Raw genomic sequence first — 13,545 nt, forward strand, 5'->3', positions numbered from 1 at the left:
GAAGGGAAGTGCAGGGGATGGGTCCTGATATCTTTGTTCCTTTCTTTTTTCATGTTAGTGGGCAAGCTAATTCTGAAGATCCATGTATTCTAGGCAGTAGGGGCTTTGGCTGAAAAAATCAGTCCCTACAGTGCAGGTGGTCCAGCTCTCCATGTGGTGGGCTCCTACCCACCACTCCTGACCCTGGGCTTATTTCCCCTGGGACTAGTTTTCCTCTAGGAATTCTGGAAGCTCTCCAGAAATCGCCAGCACATCCTCTAATGGTGTGGGCTCAACATAGTTCTCACAGGGCTTCAGCACTGTCATTCCAGAGTGCCAAGAGTCACACCAAATGAGAACTTGCAGGATGGGAATCATTAGCTCTTAGAGAAAGAGTCAGAGAGGACAGAACATAGGCAGATCCCTGTGCATGGTGAAGAAGACTGACAAAGTGGATGAGAAGCCATAGTACATTTGATAGCAAACTTATTTTAATAAGTTTTACCACTCATGGACTGTCTACAGCCTCTCATTTTGGGGGGGGCCAAATGGAGTATGCCTCAACCAAACAGCATGAACTAGGAGCAAAAGAAAAAGAGTGGGTGCCAGGGCACCACCACTAGAAGGATGTTGGGGGTAAATGTTGGAAAGTCAAAAACAGTGGATCCAAGCAACAAGACTCCGGTTCTAATCTCAGGTAAAAATGTCCAGCTATGTGTCCCTATGGAGCCAGCTATTCTAGTACTTTATTGAAACTCATCTATTTAACCCTTTAACTCTGTTATTTCCATTTCAGTAAAGAGGAAATCAAGGCAAAGATTAATTAAATTGCTTAACATCTTTTTTTATTTTTTATTTTTTTTGCCAGTCCCAGGGCTCAAAATCAGGGCCCAGTACTGTCCTTGAGCTTTCTCAGGGCTAGCACTCTACCACTTGAGCCACAGCACCAGTTTCCGCCTTTTCTGTGTATGTGGTATGGAAGAATCGAATCCAGGGCTTCATGTATGCTAGGGTAGTATTCTACCACTAGGTCACCCTCCAGACAGGCCCTGTTTAAGATCTTACAGCCAAAAAGTTGCTAGAGCCGGCATTTGAACCCTAACTGACAAACTCTAGTCTTGTGTTCTTAATAAAACTATTAGTTGTATTAAGTATTAGTACAACTATTCTTCGTTTCCCTGATTTTCTCCTTTTCTTACTTTTGTCCCCTAAAATGAAGATTTGAGTAAGGTCCTGGTAAGGAATGTAAATTAACCAGTCTACAATAGTAGGAATTATTACTTTTATTATTCCTTATTAATAGAATATGCAAGGCCTCTGCCCATAGAAGGCATTTCATGACTATGATGTAAGACAAAAAGCAACTGAAGGCAACCAAGGCATTTGAATGAACTCCACAGCTGGGAGGGAAAGTCTATGTGATCTTCGGGGAGATTAACAGTACGCATGACAGTGAAAGTATGAATGGAAATATCTAGAGACTCATTGATGGAGGGATGAAATGCTGAGATGCTGAATTCTTTCATGATTCATTTTTTCCTTACCTTCTCAAGTGCTGTTTAAGTAGAGCCGAGGCCAGACGAGATGCAGCTAAAGTGGCTCTGATCAACTCCCTCTTCAATGAGCTGCCCTCACGCAGAATCACCAAGGAATTCATTATGGAGAGTGTTCAGGAAGCAGTGGCCTCCACCAGCGTGAGTATCCACAAGGGGAGGGAGGAGCCAACCACACCCGGAGTACTAAGCCTTGAAAAGTGAGATGCTACAGTGAGCAAATTCTTAACCTTAAAATTGCGTAGGTCACTTTTCAGGGAAAAGAAAAGAAAAGAAATGTTCTAGTTGGAAATCATAAAATTTGAACTGGCTTCCCATTCCACAAGTCAGTCATATCCTGAACCTCACTGGATCACAGTTAATCGAGCTCTAAGTCATGGTAGGTGATTTGATCCACCTTGATTTATGTGAAAGTGTGTGGATGTGTGTGGGTGATGCTTTAAGAACAACAAAATGCTTCTTAGAAATGTAAATGATAACATTTCCCCAGTCATCTAACACTAGATTATTTATTTATTCCATAAGTAATTGGATCCTCCTGTTCCCATGACGACCACAGAGGAGCCCTAGCGGCCTCGACATGAGACAGGTGTTTTCCTGTGTCTGTGAACAGGTAGTCAAGGGCAGGAATTTGGCGTTATCAAAGACAGTAGCCACTTCTGGCTTGCCCTTTAATGTGCATTCACTTGATCTGAGACTTACCTTCTTAGTTTTGCTTAATCTGGCTAGAAAGGTTCTATCATTCTGAAATAGCTGCTGATAAAAGAAGTAGAGATATCAGACTCTCAGTGACCTTCTTCACTTGGAAATGCTTCTCTATTGGAAGGGAGATTGGGAAGGGGCAGAAAGAATGACTGATCTGGCTGGGAGAAGGTAGAAAGCTCTGCCCTGTATCTGGTCTGTGAATGAAAGAAAGCCTTTATTTTCCAGCTCTGTAGATTTCAAATGCCTTTGAGGAAGAGAAGTTTGGAAAATGATGCCTGATTTATATATGTGGAATTTACTCAGGAGCAGAGAAGGGTCCTCAGTGTAAATGTAATTTATCTTTTTTTTTCATGGAAATTTCTAAGGAAGGAGAATATATATGGCTTCCAGGCTTCTGGATGGATTTCCTCTGGGATATTTAAAAAGCCAACATAAATATTCCAGCAGCGGTGTGTTAATGTTATTGCATTCAAAAGCTATAAATTCACTCCTATCTGATCCTGGCAGTTGTTTCTTCAGTCTCACAAAGTTGCTATTGCCTTGCTTCCTGGGAATCCAAGGCCATGGGATTTTTTTTTTTTTTAAAGCCCCAAACTGCCAGGAGTTTGGCCTAGTGGTGGAGTGCTTGCCTAGCATGCACGAAGACCCGGGTTCAATTCCTTGGTACCACATATATAGGAAAAAAAGCCAGAAGTGGTGCTGAGGCTCAAGTGGTAAAGCTCTAGCCTTGAGAAAGTCCAAGGACAGTGCTCAGGCCCTGAGCTCAAACTCAGGACTGGCAAAAAAAAAAAAAAAAGCCCCAAACTATTCTAGAGCCATGGAAGCTTCTTAGCTCCACTCTCCATCATAAACCTGAAAGAGAATTTTATTTTTACCTGTCACTCACCCACCTTGCTTCCTAAAGATTAAGTGGTCTAAGAGTACAGAAATGTAAACAATGATCCATGATTCCAGGCCAACACTAGCATAATATAGACGATTGCCCATGAAGAATCAAAGTGATAGCATATGAATAGTCTGCACAACTGGAGAATTCTTTCCATTTCAGTCACATTACCTTGCCTGCTTATCACTACAATTAGAGCAAAGTCAATGTTTCAAGATCTCAGTGTGCAATGGAGGCAACCGCACACACATTAATGCCACACCATCAATGATTTGACCATGAATTCAGAGATTTCTGCTTCGGGATAATTATTCTATCAACTATCAGTTAACAGTCCAATCAAAACAATAGATTCAAATAGACTGTGAAACCCCAGGAATCACGATAAATTGTATCCTAAACCAATTGGAGATTGAACCAGCAATAGGATTAATACCTGATCTTTCAAAGAAGGAGTAAAGAAATCAGCAATGTTTTCTTTTTCTGTTCTCTGTCTCAAGGGCACGTTAGATGATGCAGATGACCCCAGCACCAGCATTGGCGCCTACCACTACATGTTGGAGTCAAACATGGGAAAGACCATGCTGGAGTTTCAGGTATGTGACTACCTGCTGCACTTTTATTTGTTTATTCAATATAGAAGCTTCAAAGATAAGCAAGTTTTTTGTTTTGGTTTGGTTTGGTTTTTTTGCCAGTCTCGGGACTTAAACTCAAGACCTGGGCTCTATCTCTGAACCTCTCTGTGCTCACGGCTAGCCCTCTACCACTTGAGCCACAGCACCATTTCTAGCTTTTCCTGTGTATGTGGTACCTGGGAATCAAACCTAAGGCTTTGTGCATTGTAGGCATGTATCTACAAGCATACCACGCTCCTGACTCTTGCAAATCTTTTTGCTAAATATTTCTCCAATAATCAACTTTTTTTTTAACCAGTTCTGGAGCTTGAACTCAGGGCCTGAGCACTGTCCTTGGGTTTTCTCAAGGCTAGAGCTCTACCACTTGAGCCACAGCACCACTTCTGGCCTTTTCTGTGTATGTGATACTGAGGAATAGAACCCAGGACTTAGTGTGTGCTAGGCAAGCACTCTACCATTAGGCCATCCCAGAACTCACTCAATACAGCAGGCCCAGTTTAGGCACAATTCAATAAACTAAAACAAACAAGCAAACAAGACTTAGTCTTAGTTCTTATGAAGGAAAGTGGAAAACTTCACACCACATATTATGACCCTGTTATGCTTCATCAATTTTTTTATTACAAAGTTCCTCTTTAAACAAAATAAAAAATTGGAAGTCTACCCTATGATCAACTAGCTCTTAATTTTCAGAAGTCATAGAATGGGCCTCCTGCAGCATTCTTTGAACAATGGCCCTTCAGTTCTGATATTTTTATTAAGAGTTCTGCTTCCCCCTATCATCAACCAAATAAAAAAATTAGCAACCCATAACCTTTCAGACTACTGCTGACAAGCAGTAACAGAGCTGGGAAATCACATTTACCTCCTACAGATGGCCCCAATTTCTGATATTTTTAACTTTACAATGATACAAAAGTATACCTATGTAGCTATTCTTTTTCAATACAGTACTCAATAAATTTCAGGAGAGATTCAATACTTTATTATAAAGTAGACTTTATTCAAGGTTTTTTGCATGACTGTAAGTCAATATATGTATTCTGGGCATGTTTAAGGTAGGCTAAGCTAAACTATAACATTTCATAGTAGATTAGGTATATTAAATATAATTTTTCTTTATTAACTTACTTTGTTTTAAATTAGCATAGTTTTATAATGAAAGGGTTTCATTGTATAGTATTTCCATACATGCATACAGAATACTTTGAGCAAATTCACCTCATCACTATATGCATATTTCTTAAGTATTTTGACTTGATGATATTTTTCAGCATACAGCATACATTGGGACATAACCCAATGATGAATGTGTATTTACAAAACAAATTATTGCATTAATAACAATAGAAATATTAATAGCAAATGCTCATTGGATGCTTTCTTCATCTGGTATAGTGCATTTCTTCATAATGCACTTAAGAAGCATTATTATAATTTAATCATTACAAAAATACCTACATTGTTATTGAAGGAAGTTTGTCATTGCTCAGGTTTTTGACCCAGGTAGTCTGACCTTTGACCTCATACACCTGATTCCTATCCTATGCAGGGCTATGTAGATAATTGTTCAATAGTGACTGGGAGAAACAGCAATTAGCCCTCTTTGCCCTTCTAAACAACTGAGTTTGAATGTCTGACAACACGAAATGCTGTAGAAATCAATATCTAATAGTACAACCAAGGGGTTTTATCCCCAAGTAATTATCTTTGGTTAGAATCCAAGAAGTAATCAGATTATGGCGTTAGATCCAAGAAGCAATCAGAGATACAATTTCATGGAAAAAAAGAACAACAACCCCCAAAACTGTTCAACATGTAAAATTTACCATAGAGTTGCAGCTGAGGCTTGAAGCCAACTTTTAAATACCTTTTTGTTATCTTTGAAATCTTTTTCTTGCTTATGTGGCTATCTGTCTTTATCAGTTGTACATATGAGTGAAGTATATATCTTTTTGTCCCCTTTTTAAACTTTGGTTATCCAATTACCCCCTCAGTGACTATCATCTTACTGACCTTTGAGCTTGATTTGGGTTGAGAATAACCAGGTGTCCTTACGGACTCATTGTCCTCTGCACTGGATGACAGCTTATGTGAGCTCAGTGGTTCTGGCTCAGGTGGTCACGTGCGACTTATTCTGGTCCTTACTTTCAAATGCTTCCTTATTTTTGTGCAAGATTTTGGAAATAATGGTACTGCGTCACAGTGTCAGTGTGAAAATTCAATGGAATACGATGAGAAGAGGGTAAGACAATGCTTGACATATAGCAAATTCTTCATGAAAGCAAAATATGATTGTTCTGAGCATTTCTGAAGATTTGCTTTATACTTAAAATATCAGGGCATTCTAGATCACTTCTGTGAGAGCTTTCATGAAGCTACAAGCTTCAGATGAGGACAGAATAGCTAGCTCTGGCCAAAATGCTCAACCCTCTGCTGTGGAATAAAGGGTGAAAATATTAACAGTGTATTCCTCCCTACCCACAGCCTCAAACCAAATAGATAAAAATAATGAACAAGGAGAATGGCACACAAGAAATAACAAACATGTAAAAATCATGCATACCTATGTGTGATGCTCATTTAACCCTTGCCACCCAAGAGCTTATTTATTCAGAGACTCAGTTTTGTCCTCCACAAAATAGAAATAATACTGATACTTTACAGGACAGAATAAGGTAGCAGTTATAAAACATGTAGCCTAGTCCTTCTCTTAAGAAAAGATCATTTAGTGCCTCCCTTCACTCTATTAAAAGAACATTATGTTTCTTGTATTATAGAAGGAACAGTCTGCCCCGGCACACAGTAGCTGGGATGTAGTTTAGTAGCTATTCTTAGTAAACTTCTGAATGATTCTGAATGTCATTGGTGCGGTCGGCCAAAGATGAGGCAGGTGAGAATACTTTTCCCCCCTTAAAAGTCCATCTATGTACTATGAAAATTCCATGGCAAGACTCTAGTCATCCTCTTGCTAACACTTTAATTGCCTTTTTGTGGCTGTGTGTATAGTGAGGTTTTTAAATAAATGAAAGAGTCATTCAATGTGCTGTGGAAATGCTTCATAAATTCTCAGAAAGAAGGTTGAGTACCAGATACAGAACAAAGAAAAGGGGAGGATGTAAGGGTGGGGAAAAATCCAGGAGTCCTTCTCCCTGCAGGAGGGGTCCTGGCAACTCAGGAGGAGGGCCTAGGAGCTTTTCCTTTCCCTTCTGCCGCCTGCTGGGGCTTAGTTCCTTAATGGCCTGTGTCTTTGCACAATGGGAAGTGCCCTAGGGCCTGGGCTGTTTTTGCAAAGATTCTGTAATTCTGTCCCCCTGGTGGGCCATAGACAAGTGTTTGGATCCTGGAATGGATGACTATATGGTAAGAAAACAAGACTGGTGTCTCCTGCCTGCCCTCAGGCTTTGTGTGTGTGGTGGGGGGACATCCTGTATCCAGCTCTCCAAGGAAACATGATAGGCGACTGCTTACCTTCCCTTTTTGGGAGGGCAGCCGGCTGCCTGTTTGAGGTGCCCTTACCAAAGAGAAAACTGCCTCTGTTTGTGGGGAGGGACAGGATTGGCAACAGGCACTGGGTCTTGTCAAGGTCAGAATCTAGGCAGACTTGGACTGAGACTGGTTAATATATTTATTCTGAAGCCTAATGCAATCCAACCAGGAGTTGTTTATTTACATCTTTGCTAAATTCTCCAGGTCGCCATTTAAAACCTTAAACAAATTCCCTTAACAAATTTCCCATAAACAAATTTCCTCTTAAATCCATTCTCGTGGGTGGGGAGATGGTACCCACCTGTTTTCCAAGTTCTCCATTTACAGTGTTTGTTTGTCTTATTTCTGATGAATCACAGAACCAGGCCAGCCTCCTAGACAAAGCTGGAAAGAGAAGCAGTTAGCAGTTTTCTCCCTAGCAGGAGAAAGTAGCAGGAGAGCCATTGTGTCTAATAGAAGGCAATGCCAGGCATAGCTGTGAAGACAGAGATGACAAAATGAACCAGGAAAACTGTGGAGTAGGAACTCCAGGGGCAATTTTCCCTAAGAAGGAGAGGAAATAATCTTCTTTCTTCTCCACCCAATTTAAAATTCACTTTGTTGTTCAAGATAAACTAAATAATTTTAAGGGATTCAGAGCAAAATAAAGAATACAAGGACTTTGTTTGAAACCTAGTAGGAATTTTAAGAGAGCAAAGTGTCAGACTAATGACAGAGACTTGTGTGGCTGCATACACCTCAGACTTATGAAGCCATGCTTAATCCTGTACACACCCAGGAGAAGGTCAGGACTAGGGTTATGTGACTGAGCAACTTATACTTGTACACACTGAAAGGCACACTAAGAAATTCAGTGATCAAGCAAGTAACTCAAAGTGGTAGAAGGCTAGACCTTGTGCAAAAGAGCGTAGGGATAGTGCCCAGGCCCTGAGTTCAAGCCCCACGAGCAACAACAAAGGGAGGGAGGGAGGGAATTTCTGATGAGCACAACATCAGAGTCTGTTCATGAATCACTCAGCTTAAGATTTGCCACACTCCCTCACCCTAAAAAGGCCAGCACCTCACTTTAGAGTCAGTACAGCCAAGAACCCAAACTTCTAGATTAGCCCTCATGGTACAAAAGTCTTCAGTGAGAACAGGACAATGTCGCCTTCCTGAACAGTGACAGGGATTCTCCAAGTAGCAAGGAAGATGGTAAAAGAAACCAGGGAGAAATACAGTGAAATCAGGAAGTGATTCCCGCAGAAGTCCACATGTCATAGCTCTGCCCCCTTGTCAGCCAGCAGGAAGTCAAGATTTTAAGTGGAATAAGGCAGAGGGATTCAAAGACTTCCTGGGGAAGAGAACTAATTCATACATATTGGGGAAGAATTTGGTTTTATGAGAAGAAATAAAGTAGGGGACCAAAAACACACAGAAATGCTGAAGCATAGTTTAATGATGTAATGATGATAGGATTAATATCACTGTAGAGGGCAAGAAAATGTAGATACAGATATAATAATATGAAAGGATGAGATGAGCTAGAGAGTTTTGAGAACCTGAGCAACATTGAGGAAGACATTCTCAAGTGAATGAAGTTGAGGGGGGAGGGTTGTGCTGCTTGGTGTTAAGAGAATGATTTAGCCAAACCAAAGGAGGGATGTAGATGAACTTCTTCCTAGAGGCAAAAATAGTTTATATCTCTTTGGGGAAATTTTTGAAAGATCAAGGCTGTTAGGGGGCATGAGAAAGGTTTCTGCTGGTATTCACAGTCTAATCATAGATTGTGCAGGCTTTGGGGAAATCACAAGATGGAATGACAGCAGTGCATCTGAAAGAGGCAGCTGGGGTTGTCTAGATAAGAATGGGAAACCAGAAGACCCTGGTAGAAGATAGAATTTAGAGCTCTATTGATTGTATGATGTTTCTCAAACTAAGCCTCACCGGTGTCAGGGCTAGATCAAGATGGAAACCACCCATTAGTCTAGTAGATCTGATTGCTATCTTAACACAGGAGATGTAGCTCAGTGAGTGAAGGCTTGTCTAGCATATGCAATATTGGGACCTCAAACACTAGTGTTAGTTATTTATATTCACCCACATCAGTACCTCAGAACAAGCCAGCAACACAGATTTGGGGTAGGTGAGAGATCCATTGAGGAGGTGGGGTGGTATTTCTTTCTTTATTAAAAAATTGATATACACAATGAATACAAAATGAAGGAGATTTTCTTTTGTGTGTATGTGCCAGTACTGGGGCTTGAAATTGGGGTCTGTTCTCTGTCTGTTAAGTTTTTTTTTGTTGTTTTTTTTCACTCCAGGCTGTTTCTATACTACTGGAGCTGTAGCTCGAATTCTGGCTTTTTTTGTTGTTTTGTTTTCTTTGTTGTTGTTGTTGTTTCATCAGTCCTGGGACTTGAACTCTGGGCCTGGGCGCTGTCCTTGAGCTCTTCAGCTCAATCCTTACACCCCAGCCTCTGTAACTAGGATTTTTTTAATAACACATCACAGAAGATATTTATATTAAATCCTATAGTGAGGTCCTATCTTTTATGAATATGATATATTCAGTGATATGAATGTATCATATTTTATTTAACCACATCTCAAAAAATGGACAAGTAAATTGTTTCCATTCTCTGGCAATCTCATAAGTAACCTAATGTAAAAACTTGCCTATTTGTTTCTCTGAAGGGCTACTATATTTAGATAACTTCTTGGGTGAACAATATTAGTATGGAAACATATGTCATGTAGCAAAAGATATGTTATTACTCAAACATTATAAAGCAAGGGAGTGAATAATTAATTCTCCCAGAGCCTAGGTGCTCTGCTTTGCTCTGCTCTGTCAAAAGTCTCATAGTGTGAGCCAGGAATGCGGCCTAGTGGTAGAGTGTTTGCCTAGCGTGCACAAAGCCCTGGATTGGATTCTTTGGTATCACATACAAAGAAAAAGCCAGAAGTGGTGCTGTGGCTCAAGTGGTAGAGTGCTAACTTTGAGAAAGTCCAAGGACAGTGCCCAGGCCCTGAGTGCCCCAGGACTAGCAAAAAAAAGTCCCATAGTGTACTAACAATGTTGTATATCAGAATTATTACCTGCTTGTCTCCTACTGACCTAAATTCCTTCAAGACCAATGATGATGTCTGGGTTTTGTAGGAATTGATGACCATTTTCCAGCTATTGCACTGGAATGGGAGTCTAAAAGCGCTTCGTGAAACAAAGTGTTCTCGACAGGTAAGATTTTTCCGCTCAAGACAGGCCAGTGCTGTATGAACTAAGTAGATGGCTTATCATATTCTTAGATTTTATTTATGTAGCTATTTTTCTTTAAATTTTGTATTTATTATCTTTAAAGTTGTGCAAAGGGGTTTCAATTTAATGTCCTTTTATGAGCACAATGAATCCTGATCATTACCATCCTTTTCACAATTCTCCTCTATCTTTCTCAACCCCAAGCATTCCTTGTTCCATTTTGCACATATATACTTTGCATATTATGTTTATGGAGGAAGAGCATGTGCACATGAAGATATATACCTAGCAATGTTTATTAATCAGGGACCAACCAAACACATACAAGACAAATGTTAGCTGGACACAGCATAGATTTCTAAACCTATATTGAGTATAGAATGGAGCAATCATTAAACCAGAACCTTCTCTGAGCATCTGGCCTGTCTACTTTGGGTCTGTACCTTCTTATACCCCAAACTACAGAAGGCAGGTTGAGACTTCACTATCTCTGAAACCTCAGAGAAGATAGGCAAAGCTGATTATAGCAGAATCATATTTTTCACTCCACCAAAAGTCCCAATGAACAGCAGAAACCTTTGTAAAGTTGAACTAGCTAGCATTCGATCACCTCAACTTTATGGTTTAAAAATTTCTTCTTTATTTTTCAGAGACAGAGTCTCACTTATACTTCATTGCTTATGAGATGCACCCTTCCCTCCTTATGATAACAAATATGTCCCTCTTCCTATATAGCTAAGGGTTCTCACCTGCAGTCTTCTGGGATTTATCCTCTTTTAACCTGTGATTAGAATTTGAAAGATGGTAATTTATTTTTGAGATTTTTCTAATAAGAATTTGAGTGGGGAAACAACCCCTATCTTAGGCAGCAAGAGGAGAGTAAATGGAGGAGTTTTCCACGTCATACAGCCCCAGGAGATTTAAGTTGTTCTTTGCTTAGAAAGTATGGCTTTCAAAATGTCAAATATGGAAAAGAAATGAGTAGCTGACAATGGCTTTGGCTATCCCCCCCCTTTTTGATTTTACAAAGGCCCTTTGAAATATGTTGGGTTGGTTATAAACACTTTTCCATGATTGTTTTAAATTTGTTAAGGTCATAAATAAATACCATATGTTCTTGAAAATAAAAATAAGCAATACATCCTCTCCATATGACCAAGACCAAACATACACATGACAGTATGATATATTGACATTTTTTTCACAGAATGGAAGGTAGTGATTAAGTTTTAATTGTTCACAAAGTAAGAGACAATATCATTGAGGGATCACCAAGATACAGATAATGATAATGTCTACAGTCCAAAACATTGTTTTAGATTTCTTTCTGGAGTTGCTATGGGCCATTTGAACTGCCATCTTGCTAAGCAAGCATATGGCAAGTTTGTGGTCCTGTTTCCTACTGAATACTTCCTGCTTTCTTTTTGCAGCAGATGTGACCAAAGCACATTCTGCCCAAATCTATCTGCATCACCATCTCCCACTGTCTTGTCAAAGGAAATAATGCTAGGCAGAAGGGTCCCATGAATAAATGAGGTAATCATCAAAACAATTTTCACTGGAATATATTTTTAAAGGTTTATATTATTTTATTTATTTATTTCTGTTGGTCATGGGGCTTAAACTCTGGGCATGGGCCCTGTCCCTGAGCTGTTCAGCTCAAGGCTAGCACTCTACCTTTTGAGCCACAGTGTCACTTTCCAGTTTTCTGGTGGTTAATTGGAGATAAGAGTCCATGGACTTTTGTGCCCAGGCTGGCTTTGAACTACGATTACGGGCATGGGCCACCAGCGCCTGGCTAAGGCTTGTGTTTTTGAGAGATGTCAGAGCTTTGTTTGTGAACATTATCATTATTTCTAGTAGTAGATTTCCGTTATTGTTGTTTGACCTTAACAGAGATTTTACTAAGGCCCTCAAACTTGCTGGTCAGACTACTTGAGACATGCCACCAGCCCTAGAGTGGGTTTTGATTCAAACTTGTATGACTTACGTTGTTGGATGAGATCAACCCATGATTTCCTTTTTAAGAAGTATTTTCATTGGATATGGTTTTTGTTTGTTAATATTAAGAGTTTGCGAGTGAAACAAAAACAAAACCATGATTGTGTGTGGCTGGGCGTGGGAGCAATTCATGGAAGACCATGTCTGCATTTGTCTTCATTTTCTGACACTCTGAACTTCCGCTTCTTCATTCCTAGGAAGTCATCTCCTATTATTCCCAGTATTCCCTCGATGAGAAGATGCGTAGCCATATGGCCCTCGACTGGATAATGAAGGAACAAGAGTCCCCAGGAATCCTCTCTCAAGAGCTACGAATGGCCCTCAGGCAGCTGGAGGAAGCCAGGAAGGCGGGACAAGAGCTGCGGTTTTACAAGGAAAAAAAAGAAATCCTGAGCTTGGCTCTAACTCAGATCTATAGTGACCCTGACCTTTCTTCCCCTAGTGATGACCAGCTGAGCCTCACAGCCTTGTGTGGCTATCATTAGCAAGGGAAGATCCCAGGAGCCCCCAGGTCTCTTACCATTAGGAAACTATCTGATAGAGCTCATTCGTTTTTAGCATTGGTAGCTACTACCTGGAGGCTATACTAATCTCTCTACCTATTTTCTTCCCAGAATGGGAAAACAGTTGGGTTCTGACAAAACCTGACATCCATGCTGACACCCACACTCTCAGTGGTTCCATCTCAAAATGAAGAGATTAAGAGAGGATGGTTTGATCCTGTATATTCCAGGGCTGGCTCCCATCTAAAGCCTAGGAGATATGTACTATGTTTCAAAGAACAGGCCAGTATACAATCCCCACGAAATGTCAGCCAAGATGAAGCCACGTAGCATGATAACAACTTTTTAAAAATATTTGAGACTAAATAAACAGTATGGATTGCTTTGAAAACATAAAAGGGTTAAAGTCTCTTCTTAATTTTCAAATTCTAAGCTATAGTTTATATTCCACTAGGTATCAATTAAGGCTATAAGTGGGAATTTTATCTGAACATTTCACTAGCAAAGATCTTAAAGTGGCAGTAATATAATAATAGTAGATAAATTTAATGTAGAGCTG

The 13,545-nt window shown here is 40.0% G+C and overlaps 1 protein-coding gene across 2 annotated transcripts in view; it reads left to right on the forward strand.

Annotated features, from left to right (window-relative positions):
* Lix1 (limb and CNS expressed 1) overlaps positions 1-13,358 on the forward strand; it is a 52,689-nt gene extending 39,331 nt beyond the window's left edge. Inside the window, exons 3-6 of one of the 2 annotated variants that reach the window (XM_090331108.1) lie at positions 1,533-1,673; positions 3,624-3,719; positions 10,387-10,464; positions 12,681-13,358. In XM_090331108.1, the coding sequence (XP_090187234.1) occupies positions 1,533-1,673; positions 3,624-3,719; positions 10,387-10,464; positions 12,681-12,968 (603 nt within the window). In that variant the 3' untranslated portion in view covers positions 12,969-13,358. The remainder of the gene's footprint in view (positions 1-1,532; positions 1,674-3,623; positions 3,720-10,386; positions 10,465-12,680) is intronic. The other variant, XM_090331109.1, reaches the window with a different exon arrangement.
* Positions 13,359-13,545: the final 187 nt, after the last annotated feature.

The sequence above is a fragment of the Megascapheus bottae genome, chromosome 4, assembly GCF_031878675.1.
Source record: "Megascapheus bottae isolate mThoBot1 chromosome 4, mThoBot2.hap1, whole genome shotgun sequence".
NCBI classification, from domain to species: domain Eukaryota; kingdom Metazoa; phylum Chordata; class Mammalia; order Rodentia; family Geomyidae; genus Megascapheus; species Megascapheus bottae.